A 20,018-nucleotide genomic window follows, 5' to 3' on the forward strand; every position below is an offset into this window, starting at 1 on the left:
AATTTTCCAATCTTCCCTAGATGCAGGGGAGATGCCTGAGGATTGGAAAGTGGCAAATGTGACACCATTGTTCAAGAAAGGGTATAAGGACAATCCTAGTAACGACAGACCGGTCAGTTTAACATCAGTGGTGGGTAAAGTTTTAGAAACAATAATCAAGGAAAAAATTAACACTTGGACCGCTTTAAGCAAATTAAGGAGAACCAACACAGATTTGTAAAAGGCAGATTGTGTTTGACTAATGTAATTGAGTTTTTTGATGAAGTAACAGGGAGGATTGATGAAGGGAGTGCAATGGATGTTGTCTACATGGATTTTCGGAAGGTGTTTGACAAAGTACCACATAGAAGGCTGGTTAACAAAATTAAAGCTCATGGAATAGGTGGGTCAGTGGCAGCTTGGATAAGGAATTGGCTTAAGGACAGAAAACAGCGAGTTGTGGTAAATGTCTGTTTTTCAGACTGGAGGATGGTAGACAGTGGTGTTCCCCAAGGGTCAGTGCTGGGGCCACTGCCTTTTTTGATATATACAGGAAACTCTTTATTATCCGGTACCAACGGGACCGGCGTGGTGCCGGTTTATCAAAAAGTCCGGATTACAGAGAGGTATAGTAAAAGGTACGAGAGCTCCGTACACAGCAACAAATCCAGGCTTCCCTGTTGCTTAGCAACATGTGCAGGAACTCCGGCCACAGACCAAGCGTCCCTGTTGCTTAGCAACAAGTGCACGAACCCCAGTTACACAGCCACAGATCCAGGAACTGCCACTAATATGAAGTAAAACTTACCTGAACCTACTCCGGAATTTTGCCGGTTAACAGAGATTTTTGGTGCCGGTTAAAAGAAAGTTTCCTGATAAATGATCTGGATATTGGGATACAGAGTAGAATTTCTAAATTTGCCAATGACACCAAACTTGGGGGTGTGGCAAATAGGGATGATGATACCAACCAATTGCAACAGGACATAGAAAGGCTAGCAGAATGGGCAGACAAGTGGCAGATGGAATTTAATACAGAGAAGTGTGAGGTGGTGCATTTTGGCAGAAGGAACAGGGAGAAGCAATATACACTTAATGGCACAGTTCTAAAGAGTGTGCAGGGACAGAGGGAGCTGGGAGTTAATGTGCATAGGTCCTTGAAAGTGGAGAGAGTGGTTAGCAAAGCATATGGGATCTTGGGCTTCATAAATAGAGGTAGTAAGTACAAAAGTAAAGAAGTTATGCTGAACTTTTATAAAGCGCTGGTTAGGCCACAACTGGAGTATTGCATCCAGTTCTGGTCACCACACTTTAGGAAGGATGTGAAGGCCCTTGAGAGGGTGCGGAGGAGTTTTACCAGAATGGTTCTGGGGATGGGGGATCTTAGCTACAAGGGCAGGTTGGAGAAGCTGGATTTGCTTTCATTAGAGCAAAGGAGGTTGTGGGGTGATTTGATAGAGGTGTACAAGATTATGACGGGTTTGGATAGGCTAGACGGGGAAAGGCTGCTCCCACTAGTTGATGGTACAAGGACTAGGGGACACAGATTTAAGGTTTTGGCCAAGAGATACAGGGGGGATGTGAGGAAAAACATGTTTTACGCAGTGAGTGGTGAGGACCTGGAACTCGCTGCCGACGGAAGTGGTGGAAGCGGAGACACTCAGGCCTAGAAATTCAGTAAGGCCCCGCCAGCTTTGCGCCCAGGTACCGCCGAAAGAGGGCTTCTGCGCCAAAAGAGGAGGCTGCGCTGATATTCAGCGCAGCGGGAATGGCGGCGGTAGCCGGTAGCGCTGCGCCGGCACCGATGATGTCAACGGTGTGCGCAGTGCCCCGGTTCCGCCCCGATACCGGCCCGACCCCCATATTTAGTTGCGGCCGCCTCTTCCGTGGCGGCCGCAAACAACGTTCAGAGACCGGGTCCGTAATGCAGCCTTAGTGGGGCGCTTTAAGGTGGAGGTGCGGCCGGCCGCTTTTTCGGCGGCCGCCTGCCCGCACCTCCTTCCCCGGCCTCCTCCACCCCCCCCGTGGCATTGCCGGCTGGTTTCCGGGAGCCCGGCACTTCTCCGTTGTGCCGGGCTCTTTTGCCGGCACTCGCGATCGGGGCTCCGGCTGTTGCAGGCACCTCCCCCTTAAGAGAGGGAGGAAGGCCTGCAGTACCGCAGCCTGCCGCTCCGCTGCGGGTCGCGCTGCGGCAACTAGCGCGCCGATATTCAGTTGCAGCGCCCCAAGCGGGGGTGGCCACACCCTGGAACAGCGCCCGTCCTCGACTTGGGGCGCTGAAACTGAATATCGGATGGGCGCGAGTGGCTCCGCGCCCAGCGGTAAATTCTGGGCGCAAGCGAGCTGGCGGGGCTATAGCTAATTTCTAGCCCTCAATGTTTTCAAGGGGAGACTGGATAGGCACTTGAGGGAAATAAACTTGCAGGGCTACGGGGATAGAGCGGGGGAATGGGACTGACTGGATTGCTCTACAGAGAGCCGGCACGGATTCAGTGGGCCGAATGGCCTCCTTCTGTGCCATTATGACTCTATGACTCTATGGCCTAGAAATTCAGTTAAGGCCCGCCAGCAGGCTAACGCCCAAAAGTTAGCGCTGCGCGCGGAGCCAGGTGCGCCCGTCAGATATTCGGCTTTTGCGCTCCAAGTCGGAACCGGGCGCTATTCCAGGGTGTGCCCGCCCCCACTTGGGGCGCTGAAACTGAATTTCTGCGCTGTAGGCCCCGCTGCGCCACCCGCTGCGGAGCGGCAGGCTGCGGTACTGCAGGCCTCCTCCTTCTCTTAAGGGGGAGGTGCCTGCAACAGTGAGATCACCGCTGGATTGTGCCGGCAAATGAGCCCGGCACCACGGAGAAGTGCCGGGCTCGCGGAAAGCAGCCGGCAATGCCACGGCGGGGGGGGTGGAGGAGGCCGGGGAAGGAGGTGCGGGCAGGCGGCCGCCGAAAAAGCGGCCGGCCGCACCTCCACCTTAAAGCGCCCCAGTAGCGCAGCAGTACGGCCCCGTTTTTCAATCGCTGTTTGCGGCCGCTGGAGAAGAGGCGGCCGCAACTAAATATGGGGTTTGGGCCGGAAGCGGGGCGGAACCGGGGCACTGCGCACACCGATGACGTCATCGGTGTCGGTGCAGCGCTACCGGCTACCGCCGCCATTACCGCAGCGCTGAATATCAGCGCACCCTCTTACACTGGCGCAGAAACCCTATTTGGGCGGTAACTGGGCGCAAAGCCCACTGAATTTCTAGCCCTATGACTCCATGGGCTAGAAATTGGAAGAGGCGGCCGCAACTAAATATGGGGGTCGGGCCGGTAACGGGGCGGAACCGGGGCACTGCGCACACCGATGACGTCATCGGTGCCGGCGCAGCGCTACCGGCTACCGCCGCCATTCCCGCTGCGCTGAATATCAGCGCAGCCTCCTCTTTTGGCGCAGAAGCCCTCTTTCGGCGGTACCTGGGCGCAAAGCTGGCGGGGCCTTACTGAATTTCTAGGCCCATGACTCTATGACTGTAAGAGCAGGGGGAGTTCTCCCAGGTGTCCTGGCCAATATTTATCCCCCAATCAACATCACTAAAAACAGATTATCTGGTCATTATCACATTGCGGTTTGTGGGAGCTTGCTGTGCGTAAACTGGCTGCTGCTTTTCCTACATTACAACAGTGACTACACGTCACAAAGTACTTCATTGGCTGTGAAGCGCATTGGGACATCCGATGGTCGTGAAAGGCGCTATATAAATGCAGGTCTTTCTTTTTGTGGACCTACTGTCCTTTCCTCCTTCTCTACATTTTAATTCTACGGTGTTGCCCTTCCCTCCACCACACTTTGCTCCGACATGAATGTTTTTCCCTTCTCCCTGTTTTGGTCCTGCATTTTGTACTCCTTCTTCTCAATGGTTTGGATTCATGAAACAGCCATTCCCTCCTTGGATCTTACAATCCTACCTTTCCCTCCTCCATGGTTTCGCCCTCTAGTGCTACCCTTCACGTATTCTTCTCTGCTGTTTGCTTAAGTCCCTCTCTGGAGATGCTTAAGCCCTTCATCCAACCAGCTCTGCTGTTTACAAGCCATTAGCTTTCCCAGCCCACCCCATTCCTGAAGATGTGCTCACTGCTTTCTTCGAGAAACCTGAAGTCTCTTGTGTCAGTCTAATTAACAGGCAGTAGTAAAGGAGTCAGCTTTTATTACTGCCGGTGAATTGTAATCACTGCAACAGCTGCAGCTTTGTCTGAACATGTTCTCAAACTGAGAGATATTCAGAGAAAAGGAATCAAGTGTGTAGCAGCGGGGTATTACATTTAAATAGGTTTCGCACCTGTCGACATAGGGGTTGGAATGCAAATGTGTCCGGTGAAGAACTTGCGTCCTCTTAATGGGCCAGGACTTGTTGGAAAAATAACAGCCTGTGAACTTGGCCGGATGCCGGGCGGGAAATGGAAGAAAAAAATTCTCGCGAGGTCCTGCCATTAAATTCGGCAACTTGTATTCATGTAGCGCCTTTAAGGTGGTAAAATGTCCCAAGGCGCTTCACAGGAGCGATTATCAAACAAAATTTGACACCGAGCCACAGAAGGAGATGTTAGGGTAGGTGACCAAATGCGTGGTCGAAGAGGTAGGCTTTAAGGAGCGTCTTAAAGGAAGGAGGGAGAGGCGGAGAGACTGCGAGATTTAGGGAGGGAATTCCAGGCAGCTGAAGGCACGGTCACCAATGCTGGAGCGATTAAAATCGGGGACGCGTAAGAGGCCAGGATTGGAGGAGCGCAGAGATCTCGGAGGGTTGTAGGGCTGGAGGAGGTTACAGAGATAGGGAGGGGCGAGGCCATGGAGGGGTTTGAAAACAGGGATGAGAATTTTAAAATTGAGGACCTCCGCGCCCCCTGCCCTTGCCAGGTTTGCCGCGCTCTATTGCGTTGCCCCACACACTCCCCGCTAAATTCGGGGCCATTGGCTGTGAAACACTTTGGGACCTCCTGAGGACACAAAAGGGGCTAAGTAAATGCAAGGGGAGAAAAATTCAGTCTCGCCCCGTTTGGGGCGCCATTATCGGCCATGCGCAAAGTTTAGCGCCTGGCGCTAATTATCGCCTCCGACGGCAAACTTGGCTTTTATCGCCCCTGGAGGTGATTGGAGCGCTAAATCAGGCGCTTCACATCTGTCTTAAGGCACAAAGTCCGAGGAGCGAGGCGCTACCTCAGAGCGCTGGCGAAGCAAGGAAGGGCAAATCAAAATAAACCTGCAAAGTGCTGCTCAGTACTCAAAACTCCTTCACACAGCGTTGAATCTCTCCAGAAGTCTCTCTCTCTCTCTCAGAATGCGTGGTGCAAAAATGTCACTGACAAAAAAAGTCAGGAAGCGGTCACCTTTAAATAGCGCTCCCCCAGTCCCTTTCTGACTGCAAAACGCTCCCCTCAACCTGTCGTTGCTAGCGGCAGGCGGTAAGGCAGGGGGCGCCACTCAATATCCGGTCCCGGGTGCTACCGATGCGTTGCGCACTCGACTGACGTCACGATCTGCCGGCGCAGGAGATCGTGGCAGTAGTGTTTAGCGCCGCCGCAAAATGTCTAGTTAATTTCACGAGCGGCGCAAACATCGCCGTGCCGGGGCGCTGGTTGCTTTGCGCCCCATTAGCGCCCTCCTAAGGCGCTAACGGGAGGCGCAAACAACTGAATTTTTCCCCCCAAGGTCTTTCTTTCCTAGTGACAGAGGTTCCAAGTCTCAATCCCAAAGTTGCTCGTCACTAGTGCAGAGCCATCAACACTCGGCTAAATCCCCGTGTCTCTCAGCCCCAGTTGGTGCTGTACACAAGAGTGATTTTACGTCTGCTGATGAAAAATGAAAGATTTATTTCAGCCTTCTGCTGACATGGGAGAATCAATTTGCCTCAAGTAGCACTTTCCCTTTTATGGTTCCTTTTGCCGAGTTCTATCTTTTATGTTGACATGTGGGGGGGAGAAGTAAAGAACCTGCGGTAAGCACAGCATTAAGAGATGATTGGCTACACTTACGTTGATTAGAACTATCCAATCCAGTTACAGTATAATGCTGGTCTGATAAACAATGCATTATAAATGCACCACGGGTGGCATTTGTTAACTGCACCAAATCTTATTCTGCGATATTTCCAACAATGCTTTCGGGGGAGGCTAATATGTTAAGCCTCAGTAAATAAATGACCGGGTTGTCAAAATATTGCTGTTCAAAGCAGGAATCCTACAAAGCGTGAATTAAAATAGCCAGTGGGTAAATTTATTTAATCATTTATTCAGAAGATCAATGTAAGTCTAAACAGAAAATAGAAGAGATATTCAGATAAAAGTGATTAAACTTCCAAGTGTGCTCCACATGATGAGGCCTGGCGTTGGTTGACTTAATGTGTGCTTAGTATTAACAGTAAATAATTAGGAGGCATTAGATTGTATGTACTGAGAATGAAGAAGCAATTGGTGAAGGGGAACTTATTTTCGTGTATAAAGGAGTGAATGAATGGGATGTGGTTTAGTCTGTGGATTGGTCCATAGACATTCATTATCGTGGCAATGAATAGGAAATGCTTTGGGTCTCTTGGGATTCTGTACAATGTGAGCGAATATGTAGTCGTTTATTCAGTGCGATCCTATACGGTTTGAATGAATGGGAAATGGGAAGGTGGATTGGGATCCCTTTATCTGAATCAGAATCATAAATGGGTAATATTTGTGGAATCTATTGTGCTATGTGCGCTGGCCGAAATCAACCAGAGCCTGAGGCACATGTTATTGAAAAGCACTTGAGTTACGGAGGGTTTGAACCAAGGGGGTTTGGTCCTGCTACCTATCATATGGTATTCTATCTAATCTGTATAACTGCACTGCAAACTCACTGATGATTGCTTTACAGTAAACAAAGTAGTCAGTGGGAACATTTTTCTAAAGCTTTGCATCCTTGGTGACTTCCAATCTGTGCTCTCTCACATTTCACACTGTCTCTGCGGCTGCGACCGATTTTCAATTGGTTTGAAACCAGTTGAAAATCGTGTTTCCTTCCCGGCCTTGATTTTAAAATAATGGCGCATTTGCGCTCAACATGTTTCGTATTGGACCAAAGCCATAAACCACTTAGAAACATAGAAAAATAGGAGCAGGAGTCGGCCATTCGGCCCTTCGAGCCTGCTCCACCATTCAATATGATCATGGCTGATCCTCTATCTCAATACCGTATTTCTGCTCTCTCCCCATACTCCTTGATGCCTTTTGTGTCTAGAAATCTATCTATCTCCTTCTTAAATATATTCACTGACTTGGCCTCCACAGCCTTCTGTGGTAGAGAATTCTACAGGTTCACCGCCCTCTGAGTGAAGAAATTTCTCCTCATCTCAGTCTTAAATGTCCTACCCCGTATCCTGAGACTGTGACCCCTCGTTCTAGACCCCCCCAGCCAGGGGAAACATCCTCCCTGCATCCAGTCTGTCTAGCCCGGTTAGAATTTTATATGTTTCAATGAGATCTCCTCTCATTCTTCTAAACTCTAGTGAATACTGGCCTAGTCGACCCAATTTCTCCTCATACGACAGTCCTGCCATCCCAGGAATCAGTCTGGTGAACCTTCGCTGCACTCCCTCTATGGCAAGTATATCCTTTCTTAGGTAAGGAGACCAAAACTGCACACAGTACTCCAGGTGTGGTCTCACCAAGGCCCTGTACAACTGTAATAAGCCATCCTTGCTCCTGTACTCAAATCCTCTTGCAATGAAGGCCAACATACCATTTGCCTTCCTAACTGCTTGCTGCACCTGCATGTTTGCTTTCAGTGACTGGTGTACAAGGACACCCGGGTCCCTTTGTACATCAACATTTCCCAATTTACCACAATTTAAATAATACTTTGTACCAATCTTAAATCGGGTGTAAAGGGCCTTTGTTAAACTGTAGTGAAGTGGAATCAGGATCCCTCCTTCCAGGGATTCCCACATTATTTCATTTCAATGTCATGTCGAGCCTGACACTGCATTCAGCGATTCACACTACAACAGCAGTGTTGGTACACAGTGACGGTGCTTCACGTTAACGTTACACAGTGTGCAGCGTGAAAGCATCCTAATTCAACTAATGGGGATTTTTGGCCCAATTTGGAAAGCATTCAGATCTGGAACAAAGCTTTGTTGGTCAGTGAAACGAGCGTGTGAAGTGAATGACTCCATTAATCGATTGCACTTTCTCTTTTCCCTCTCGGTAGAGATTTGCCTGCTGACCCGCGGCCGTCGGACAGCGAGTGTGCGAGCTGACACTTACTGCAGGCTGTACTCCCTCTCGGTGGACCACTTCAATGAAGTGCTGGAGGAATATCCAATGATGAGGCGTGCCTTTGAAACAGTGGCTCTCGACAGACTCGACAGGATAGGTATATCTCCTTTTTATCCTATTTGAGAGGCAGACTCCCCTTTTCCTCTCTGGCTTTCTTAGCCTCGCCCCCTCACTTCCAGAAGAACCCCTATAAAAATGCTAGGAAATATGCCAGACTCTTAGGTGCTGTACAGCTAACAGAGCAATGCTATTTTCATTCAGGAGATCTAGAGCATTACGCTTTGTTCTCTCTGTAAAGTGAGAATTCACAAATTTAGTAAGTACTTTCCACCAGCTGGTGTGACACTGAGCTACATACAGGAAACTTTGGTTTATCCGGAGGTTATATGTCCGGAATACTCGATCTAACGGCAAAAATTCAGGAGCCGTTTTCTATAAGTTTTTTTAGTTCTCGTTGCTTTTTTTTCCCCAGTCAGACACTGCAAGGTCTGTAGCTATAGCAACAGCTTCAGCTAGAGACGCTTGCAGCTGCAGCCAACTGTTTTGAAGCTGTTGCTAAGCAACAGGGTTTGTTGATTCACACAGAGCTTTTCAGTTCCGTATGTTTCAACATTAACGCTGGTATGTCCGGCACTTTTGATGGTACGGCACCAGCTCGGTCCCGTCAGTGCCGGATATCAGAAAGTATCCTGTAGACAAGACAAGCAGGTCATCACTGAACTAGCTGATCGCCAGAAAGAAAAAAAGGGAGAAAGACTTGCATTTCTATAGCACCTTTCACGACCTCAGCACATCCCAAAGCGCTTCACAGCCAATGAAGTACTTTTTTTTGAAGTGTAGTCACTGTTGTAATGTAGGAAATGCGGCCGCCAATTTGCGCACAGCAAGCTCCCGCAAACAGCAATGTGATAATGATTGGGTAATCTGTTTTAGTGATGCTGGTTGAGGGATAATTATTGGGCAGGACACCGGGGATAACTCCCCTGCTCTTCGTCATATGCTGCCCAGAAATCCTCAGGATGAAATCAGAAGATTACGCGGGCACAGAGCATTAAGGCCGGTGCGGTTCTTTTTTGCACATCGGGGCTTCCGTCCGTGGGAAGCCTCCGAGCAGAAAATATGGCCCATTATATCCTAAGCTAAGTGAAATTCCATATAGAGGAAACTTTCAATTTACCGGCACCTAAATAACCGGAAATCTCGGTTAACCGGCAAAATTCAGGAGTAGGTTTTGCTTCATATTGTACTTGCGTTCCTCCATCTGTTGCTATGCAAGGGTGTGGCTGCAGCTGTTGTTAAGCTACAGAGACGCTTGCAACTTGTGGCCATTGTTCTGAACTTGTTGCTAAGCAACAGGGTTTGTTGCTTTATACGGAGCTCTCAGCTCCGTATCTTTTACTATAGCTTTCTGTTATCCGGAATTTTTGATGAACCAGCACCACGTCGGTCCCGTCCGTGCCGGATAAAAAAAAGTTTCCTGTACACCTTTATTTTCTTAATTAAGAAGCCTAGGAGAAGGGCCGTACTGTAGAAGGTCACTGAGAATGAAAAGAGGACAGAAAGAAAGAGATTACATTTATATAAGGCCTTTCACAACCTCAGAATGTCCCACATTGCTTTACAGCCAATGAACTGTAGTCACTGTTGTAATATAAGAAACATGGCAGCCAATTTGCACACAGCAAGCTCCCGCAAACAGCAATGTGTTAATGACCAGATAATCTGGTTTAGTGATGTTGGTTGAGGGATAAATATTGGCCCAGGACACCAGGGAGAACTCCCCTGTTCTTCTTCGAAACAGTGCCGTGGGATCTTTTACGTCCACCTGAGAGAGCAGATGCAGCCTCGGAAAGTGGTTGAGTTACACAGTTGACCACCACCAAGGTACAGCTGCGATGGCCCGTTCAGTGTGGTAGACTGCCAGCATCTGCTGCCTCATGAAAAGAAAAAAAAGGTGAAGAAAGTCAAGGGAGGGAAAAAGGACAAAAAGAAAGACAAAGGAGAGAAAAAGAAAGACAAGCATGGACACTGCAAATAATGGCAGCAAAGCAATTGCATTTCTATAGCACCTTTCATGACCTCAGCACGTCCCAAAGCGCTTCACAGCCAATGAAGTACTTTTTGAAGTGTAGTCACTGTTGTAATGTAGGAAATGCGGCAGCCAATGTGTGCACAACAAGCTCCCGCAAACAGCAATGTGATAATGATTGGGTAATCTGTTTTAGTGATGCGGCCCTTTGATGATGTAGCAGAGGGTTGCTGGCACCAATGGTAAGTGGGCAGAGATTTGGCAGATGGAATACAATACTGGAAAGTGTGAGGTTATGCACTTTGGCAGGAAAAATCATAGAGCAAGTTATTATCTTAATGGCAAGAAACTGGAAAGTACTGTAGTACAAAGGGATCTGGGGGTCCTGGTGCACGAAACTCAAAAAGTTAGTATGCAGGTGCAGCAGGTGATCAAGAAGGCCAATGGAATGTTGGCTTTTATTGCTAGGGGGATAGAATATAAAAACAGGGAGGTATTGCTGCAGTTATACAAGGTATTGGTGAGACCGCACCTGGAATACTGCATACAGTTTTGGTGTCCATACTTAAGAAAAGACATACTTGCTCTCGAGTTAGTACAAAGAAGGTTCACTCGGTTAATCCCGGGGATGAGGGGGTGGACATATGAGGAGAGTTTGAGTAGATTGGGACTCTACTCATTGGAGTTCAGAAGAATGAGAGGCGATCTTATTGAAACATATAAGATTGTGAAGGGGCTTGATAGGGTGGATGCGGTGAGGATGTTCCCAATGATGGGTGAAACTAGAACTAGGGGGCATAATCTTAAAATAAAGGGCTGCTCTTTCAAAACTGAGATGAGGAGAAACTTCTTCACTCAGAGGGTGGTAGGTTTGTGGAATTTGCTGCCCCAGAAAGCTGTGGAAGCTACATCATTAAATAAATTTAAAACAGAAATAGATAGTTTCCTAGAAGTAAAGGGAATTAAGGGTTACGGGGAGCGGGCAGGAAATTGGACATGAGTCTAGGTTCGGAATGGTCATGGCCCTGTGGGTAGTGGAGCGGGCCCAGGGGCCATGTAGCCAGGTTCTGCTCCTACTTCTTGTGTTCTAATTCTGTATTAGATTTCAGGAGATGGTTTTATTCCTGTTCCTGGCTGGGGTGGAGATCGCCTTTACAGAAGGTAAGTACTGTAGAAAATATAGGGACAGAGTGATCTCCTGGAAGAATTTCGATCGCCTAGATGGGTCGGAGAGGAATTTCCCAGATTTTTTCTCCCAAATTGGCCATTGGATTTTTTATCTGTTTTTTCGCCTCTCCCGGGAGATTACATGGGTTCAGGTGGGATGGAGAGTGATAGAAGATTTGAGGTTAGGATCAGATCAGCCATGATCTTATTGAATGGTGGAGCAGGCTCGAGGGGCCGATTGGCCTACTCCTGCTCCTATTTCTTATGTTCTTATGTTCTTATGTACCATACCCCAATAAGAGGTGGGGAAAAAATTGGAACCGAAGAAAAGATATGAATTCTCGCAGATGATCTTAGCCATTGATAATATGCAACTTTGAATGTTGATACGTTCAGGATCTTCACAGGATATTGGGTGTACACTGCCATACACAACAACCAGTAAAATCCCAAACACTGAGTGCAGACTACAAAATAATTAGGGGGAGAAATTCGGTACCTTAGCGCCTCCCGTTAGCGCCTCCGGGGGGCACTAACGGGGAGCTACCGGCTTTGCGACCGGGTGCGGCAAAAGTACCGACGCCAGCGGTAACCACTAGCACCATGCTCTCCTGCGCCCGGAGATCGTGACGTCATTGCCGTGCTCAACGCCCCGGTAGCGCCCCGGACCCGAACTTCGGTTCCGCCCCCTGCAGTATCGCCGGGTGAAAACATTTTTGCAAAAGCTGGGAATCACCAGCGCCGACCACTAAATTTCCCATCTTTCAAATGTTAGTGCCCCAAACAGGGCGATAACAAATTTCTCCCTCTTAATGCAGCAGTGAAGAGAATTGACAAAATTGTAAATTATTAATCTGGTTATAATATCTATTTAAAGTGGTCAATTATTGAGAACATTTTATAACCACTGCACTGTAATTTCAAAAACTTTTAAATCCCGTACTTAACATCTTCTTTTGAATTCAGGCAGCGTTCAAAAGTTCGCAATCTTGAATCTAGACCTTTCATTTTTAATTGCCAAAATTATGTTGCTCTTTTCTTTTTTGTTGTCTGAATGAAGTAATGAGTTGAGCAGATAATGGAAGGAGTATGACTGAGACGCAGCCTGTGACCTAATCAGCGGAACAGTCCTTTGAGAGCAGGAGGAAGCAATGTAAATTTGACAATATAATTGAAACCTCAGAACATTATAATTTTAATAAGTAATCTGTTACTTGTCAGATTTTCAGATTATGCTGATAGTGATTTAGGAGGGTTATTTATTGTGGATGAATCTTGCTGCATTTTAGTGAGATTTTTTTTTAAAGTAATGCAACAGATTATTGAGAGTGTAACTGTATTCATTGGATACTTGATTATGAATTCATAATAACTGATTGCTGATAGAAAATGATATTTTTATTCACTTAACGAGGTATGGTAAACATTCTTGGGAGACAGTTTACTAGGTTAGTAAGTAGATGAATATAAGAATATAAGAAATAGGAACAGGAGGAGGCCATTTGGGAACATCTATAATTATGGGGGATTTTAACTATCATATTAATTGGACAAATCAAATTGGGCAGGGCTGCCTTGAGGATGAGTTCATTGAGTGTATTAGGGATGGGTTTCTTGAGCAGTATGTAACTGAACCGACCAGGGGGCAAGCAACCTTAGATCTGGTCCTGTGTAACGAGACAGGATTAATTAAAAATGTCCTAGTAAAGGATCCCCTTGGAATGAGTGACCATAACATCGTTGAATTCCATATTCAATTAGAGGGTGAGAAGGTTGGATCTCAAACAAGCGTGCTAAGCTTGAATAAAGGAGACTATGAAGGTATGAGAGCGGAATTGAGTAGGGTGGATTGGGAAAATAGATTAAAGGGTAAGACGATACATGATCAGTGGTGTACATTTAAGGAGTTATTTTACAACTTCCAAAAAATATATATTCCACTGAGAAGAAAAGGGTGTAAAAGAAAAGACAGCCATCCGTGGCTAAGTAAAGAAATTAAGGATAGTATTCGACTAAAAACAAGGGCATATAAGGTAGCCAAATCTAGTGGGAGGATAGAGGATTGGGAAAACTTTAAAAGACAGCAAAAAATAACAAAAAGATTGATTAAGAAAGGGAAGATAGATTATGAAAGTAAATTAAGAATGAGAGGCGATCTTATTGAAACATATAAGATTGTGAAGGGGCTTGATCGGGTGGATGCGGTGAGGATGTTCCCAATGATGGGTGAAACTAGAACTAGGGGGCATAATCTTAAAATAAGGGGCTGCTCATTCAAAACTGAGATGAGGAGAAACTTCTTCACTCAGAGGGTGGTAGGTTTGTGGAATTTGCTGCCCCAGAAAGCTGTGGAAGCTACATCATTAAATAAATTTAAAACAGAAATAGATAGTTTCCTAGAAGTAAAGGGAATTAAGGGTTACGGGGAGCGGGCAGGAAATTGGACATGAGTCTAGGTTCGGAATGGTCATGGCCCTGTGGGTAGTGGAGTGGGCCCAGGGGCCGTGTAGCCTTGTTCTGCTCCTACTGTGTTCTAATTCTGTTAGATTTCAGGAGATGGTTTTATTCCTGTTCCTGGCTGGGGTGGAGATCGCCTTTACAGAAGGTAAGTACTGTAGAAAATATAGGGACAGAGTGATCTCCTGGAAGAATTTCGATCGCCTAGATGGGTCGGAGAGGAATTTCCCAGATTTTTTTCTCCCAAATTGGCCATTGGGTCTTTATCTGGTTTTTCGCCTCTCCCGGGAGATCACATGGGTTCGGGTGGATGCAGAGTGATAGAAGATTTGAGGTTAGGATCAGATCAGCCATGATCTTATTGAATGGTGGAGCAGGCTCGAGGGGCCGATTGGCCTACTCCTGCTCCTATTTCTTATGTTCTTATGTTCTTATGTTAGCAAAAAATATAAAAACAGATAGTAAGAGGTTTTTTATAGTTATATAAAAAGAAAAAGGGTGGCTAAAGTAAATGTTGGTCCCTTAGAGGATGAGACCGGGAAATTAATAGTGGGAAATATGGAGATGGCAAAAACACTGAATGAATATTTTGTATCAGTCTTTACAGTAGAAGACACTAAGAATATCCCAACACTGGACAAACAAGGGGCTATAAGCGGGGAGGAGCTAAACACGATCAAAACCACTAAGGAAGTGGTACTCGGTAAAATAATGGGACTCAAGGCGGATAAATCACCTGGACCTGATGGCTTACATCCTAGGGTCTTGAGGGAAGTGGCGGTAGGGATTGTGGATGCATTAGTAATAATTTTCCAAAACTCCCTGGACTCAGCAAAGGTCCCGGCAGACTGGAAAACTGCGAATGTAACACCCTTATTTAAAAAGGGCAGTAGATAGAAGGCTGGAAACTATAGACCGGTTAGCCTAACATCTGTGGTAGGTAAAATTTTGGAGTCCATTATTAAGGAGACAGTAACAGGACATTTGGATAATCATAATTTAATAGGACAAAGTCAGCATGGTTTTATGAAGGGGAAGTCATGTTTGACAAATTTGCTGGAGTTCTTTGAGGAAGTAACATATAGGGTGGATAAAGGGGAACCAGTGGACGTAGTGTATTTAGACTTCCAAAAGGCATTTGACAAGGTGCCACACAAAAGATTATTGCTTAAGATAAAAAATCACGGAATTGGGGGTAATATTCTGGCATGGATAGAGGATTGGCTATCTAACAGAAGACAGAGAGTTGGGATAAATGGTTCATTCTCAGACTGGCAATCAGTAACTAGTGGTGTTCCGCAGGGGTCAGTGCTGGGTCCCCAACTCTTTACAATCTATATTAACGATTTGGAGGAGGGGACCGAGTGTAACATATCAAAGTTTGCAGATGATACTAAGATGGGAGGGAAAGTAGTGAGTGAGGAGGACATAAAAAACCTGCAAGGGGACATCGACAGGCTAAGTAAGTGGGCAGAGATTTGGCAGATGGAATACAATACTGGAAAGTGTGAGGTTATGCACTTTGGCAGGAAAAATCATAGAGCAAGTTATTATCTTAATGGCAAGAAACTGGAAAGTACTGAAGTACAAAGGGATCTGGGGGTCCTGGTGCACGAAACTCAAAAGGTTAGTATGCAGGTGCAGCAAGTGATTAAGAAGGCCAATGGAATGTTGGCTTTCATTGCTAGGGGGATAGAATATCAAAATAGGGAGGTATTGCTTCAGTTGTACAAGGTATTGGTGAGACCGCACCTGGAATACTGCATACAGTTTTGGTGTCCATACTTAAGAAAAGACATACTTGCTCTCGAGTTAGTACAAAGAAGGTTCACTCAGTTAATCCCGGGAATGAGGGGATGGACATATGAGGAGAGGTCGAGTAGATTGGGACTCTACTCATTGGAGTTCAGAAGAATGAGAGGCGATCTTATTGAAACATATAAGATTGTGAAGGGGTTGGATCGGGTGGATGCAGGGAGGATGTTCCCGATGATGGGTGAAACTAGAACTAGGGGGCATAGTCTTAGAATAAGGGGCTGCTCTTTCAAAACTGAGATGAGGAGGAACTACTTCACTCAGAGGGTGGTAGGTCCATGGAATATGCTGCCCCAAAAAGCTGTAGAAGCTACATCATTACATAAATTTAAAACAGAAATAGACAGTTTCCTAGAAGTAAAGGGAATTAAGGGTTACGGGGAGCGGGCAGGAATTTGGACATGAGTCTAGGTTCGGATCGGACATGGCCCTGTGGGTAGCGGAGCGGGCCCAGGGGCCGTGTAGCCTGATCCTGCTCCTATTTTGTGTGTCTAATTCTGTTAGATTCAGGAGATGGTTCTGTGATAGTAGATTGGCGGTTAGGATCAGATCAGCCATGATCTTATTAAATGGCAGAGCAGGCTCGAGGGGCCGATTGGCCTACTCCTGCTCCTATTTCTTATGTTCTTATGTTCTTATTTGGCCCTTCGAGCCTGCTCCGCCATTCATTAAGATCATGGCTGATCTTCTACCTCATCTCCACTTTCCTGCACTATCCCCATATCCGTTGATTCCCTTAATATTCAAATATCTATCAATCTCTGTCTTGAATATACTCAACGACTGAGCCTCCACAGCCCTCTGTGGTAGAGAATTCCAAAGATTCACCACCCTCTGAGTGAAGAAATGTCTCCTCATCTCAGTCCTAAATAGCCGACCTCTTATTCTGAGACTGTGACCCCTGGTTCTAGACTCCCTAGCCAGGGGAAAAATCCTCTGTCAAGCCCTGTAAGAATTTTGTATGTTTCAATGAGATCACCTCTCATTCTTCTAAACTCTAGAGAATATAGGCCTAGTCTACTCAATCTGTCCTCATAGGGCAATCCCCCATTCCAGGAACCAGTCTGGTGAACCTTCGTTGCACTCCCTCTATGGCAAGTATATCCTTCCTTAGGTAAGGAGACCAAAACTGTACACAATACTCCAGGTGTGGTCTCACCAGGGTCCTATATAATTGAGGTAAGACATCTTGGCCTAGAAATTCAGTATAGCCACTTTTGGGGCGGTAAAGTCGGGCGGCCGCTAAAGTTTGCGCCCGGAGCAAAGTCGAGCCCCCTTCGCCGATATTCAGTCGCATCGCCCTAAGAGGTTGCTGCTGCGCTAAAACAGGCGATGCACAACTATCATTAGGCGCTAAGCCGGTGGCCCGGGGCGAAACCCCGGAAGTCGGGCGCAGGGCAGGTGCGGCGAGCTGCTGATTGACGGCAGACACTCTGGCGCCGGTGAGCTCTTAAAGGGGGAGGGTGCATTTGTGTTTTTGCAAGGCCGACATTAGTTTGTTATGTGGTCCTCCTCCTCCTCCTCCTCCTCCTCCTCCAGAAGATCCGTCGCGCACAAAACGGAGTGTTGCAACACGGCTGCCATTTCTAGTGCAGGGGAAGTGCCCTTTAATTTGCGCTCCCCGTGGCCCGCATCGGCTGAGCAACGTTCCACTCAACAGTCGTTAGGGCCGCCCGGCGCACAATGGGCCGGCGCGACTGAAGATCCGGTTTGGGGCGCACAAAGGGCGTTGCACGAGGAAATGACGTCATGATCTGCGCGCGCAGCTGAGCGCGCGCAAAGACTTTGCGCCGGCGCTAAATGTCTACTGAAGTTGGGGAGAGGCGCAGATCGCACTGCGCCCGGGCGCTAAACGCCCAGCGCTCGACATCTACTCCTCCTAAGGCGCTAACGGCTGGCGCAACCAACTGAATTTCTAGCCCCTTTACTCTTATACTCAAATCCTCTTGTAATAAAGGCCAACATACCATTTGCTTTCCTAATTGCTTGCTGTACCTGCATGTTAACTTTCAGTGATTCATGTACAAGGACACCCAGGTCCCTCTGAACACCAACATTTCCCAATCTCTCACCATTAAAAAATACTCTGCTTTTCTATTTTTCCTACCAAAGTGGATAACTTCACATTTCTCCACATTATATTCCATTTGCCATGTCCTTGCCCACTCACTTAGCCTGTCTATATCTCCTGGAAGCCTCCATGCATCCTCCTCACAACTTGCATTCCCACCCAGGGATATATGATCAGATCACTTTAGCATTCCTGATTCTACCTACTGTTTAATGTACAAATACAAGAAACTCTTTCTTATCCGGCACTGACGGGACCGGCGTGGTGCCGGTTGATCAAAAAGTCCGGATTACAGAGAGGTATACTTACTAAGGTACGAGAGCCCCGTACACGGCCACAGATCCAGGCGTCCCTGTTGCATGGCAACAGGTGCAGGAACCCCGGTTACACGGCCACAGATCCAGGCGTCCCTGTTGCATGGCAACAGGTGCAGGAACCCCGGTTACACGGCCACAGATCCAGGAACCCCGGTTACACGGCCACTAATATGAAGTAAAACTTACCTGAACCTACTCCTGAATTTTGCCGGATAAGAGAGATTTCCAGTTATTTAGGTGCCGGTAAAAAGAGAGTTTCCTGTATTATTTATTTTTAAAAAATCATAAAATAATGCCATGGCTGTAATGGGCCGGTTGAACGCACTTTCACCTCTGAGTCGGAAGGTGGTGGGTTCAAACACCAATCCAAGCCATGTGTACATAAGGTCGGCTGGTATTTCAGTGCTTCGCTGCAGTACTGAGAGGGTGCTGCATTGTTAGATATGTCCTTTCTCAGATCAGTTGTCAAAGCAAGGCCACCTCTGACTATTTAGGTAGATGGAAAAGATCACATGCCACTATTTGAAGAAGAGCAGAAGAGTTCACCATTTAACTGGCCAATATTGATCCCTCATCTCACGCCACCAAAATAGATTAATTGGTAATTTACCTCATTGCTGTTTATGGGACCTTGCCGCGTACAAATTGGCTGCCGACATATGCGACTACGCTTTCAAAAGTAATCAGAGAAACAGAGTTAACGTTTCAGGCCGATGACCCTTCGTGGGTCACTGATCTGAAACGTTAACTGTTTCTCTCTCCACAGACGCTGCCTGACCTGCTGAGTATTTCCAGCATTTTCTGTTTTTATTTCAGATTTCCAGCATCCGCAGTATTTTGCTTTTTGCGTTAAAAAGTCATCAATTGGCTGTGAAGCGCTTTGGGGGCATTGTAAGGATGTGAAAGGCGCTATATAAAGGCAAGTTATTTCTTGCCGCGGGCATGCTGTATTATCTGAGGTCCCGTCCTTCAGATGAAACCTGAGATCAAGGTTAAATCTGCCCCTTCTTGATGTTTGTGGATATTAAGGGCGCGATCTTGCCAGCCCTGGGGAGGCGGGTTTGGAGGCGGGACTGCCGGGAAAATGGCAGAATCTGGGGGCGGGTGCCCAACCTGCCCCCAACCCGCCTCCGTGCCATCTTGCCAGGAGGCGGGTAGCCGACCCGCGCCGGGTCCCGTCTCCTGGAGGCGGGAAGGGGATTACAGCCACTTAACTAGAGGATTATCCCCATTTTGCCCACAAAAGTGTAGGCTTCCCGAAGGCTGCGAACCCCGCCAGGGTCACCGAGGTGAGCAGTGGGTCTGCGGGGGTCGGAGGGGTGCAAAAGTGCGCTGTGAAGGTAAGTGATGGGTGCAAGTGTAGAGAGGTGAGTATGTGAGGTAAGTGGAAAGTGTTAGTAAAAGTTTACTTACCTTTGTTTCTTCCTGCAGGCTTCAACAGTTGGGGATGCGGAGAGTCTCGCATCTCACCGGCAGAGATGACAGATGGCTGCTGCATTCTCCAGTGCAACAACCATTTAATTTCTGCTAAAGAAAGAGGTTTGAGGAGTCTTGAATACAAGAACTCATCAAACAACAGAGAATGTCAGTGTTTGACAGCTTCACAGAGCTGTCAAACGATGACAATTCATCTGTCATAAATTTTTGACAGATGAAATGTCACACGCTGACGTTCTCTGTAACCAGCTTCCCCTTAACTGGCCTGCTGAGCCCTCTGAGCGGGCTTAACAAGGTCAATCAAGGGAAAATAGCGTGGGTTGGCCAGAAGTTGATGGAGGCGGGACTGAAACCCGACAAGTGGGAGTCCCGCCTCCAAAAGCTCCCCATTGGCAAAATCCAGCCCTAAAGGTCCCATTGCACTATTCAAAAATGGGCAATGCGTTCTTCTGGTGTTACAGCCAAGGTTTCTC

At 47.2% G+C, this 20,018-nt stretch overlaps 1 protein-coding gene across 1 annotated transcript in view; it reads left to right on the plus strand.

Moving 5' to 3' along the window:
• Positions 1-20,018, plus strand: part of hcn4 (hyperpolarization activated cyclic nucleotide-gated potassium channel 4) — a 398,010-nt gene that overhangs the window by 313,643 nt on the left and 64,349 nt on the right. The window contains exon 7 of the mRNA XM_085972020.1: positions 8,185-8,349. Coding sequence (XP_085828146.1) covers positions 8,185-8,349 — 165 coding nt within the window. The remainder of the gene's footprint in view (positions 1-8,184; positions 8,350-20,018) is intronic.

Source organism: Somniosus microcephalus, chromosome 32, assembly GCF_052327205.1.
Source record: "Somniosus microcephalus isolate GS21.2 chromosome 32, FLI_Smic_1.0, whole genome shotgun sequence".
NCBI classification, from domain to species: Eukaryota; Metazoa; Chordata; class Chondrichthyes; order Squaliformes; family Somniosidae; genus Somniosus; species Somniosus microcephalus.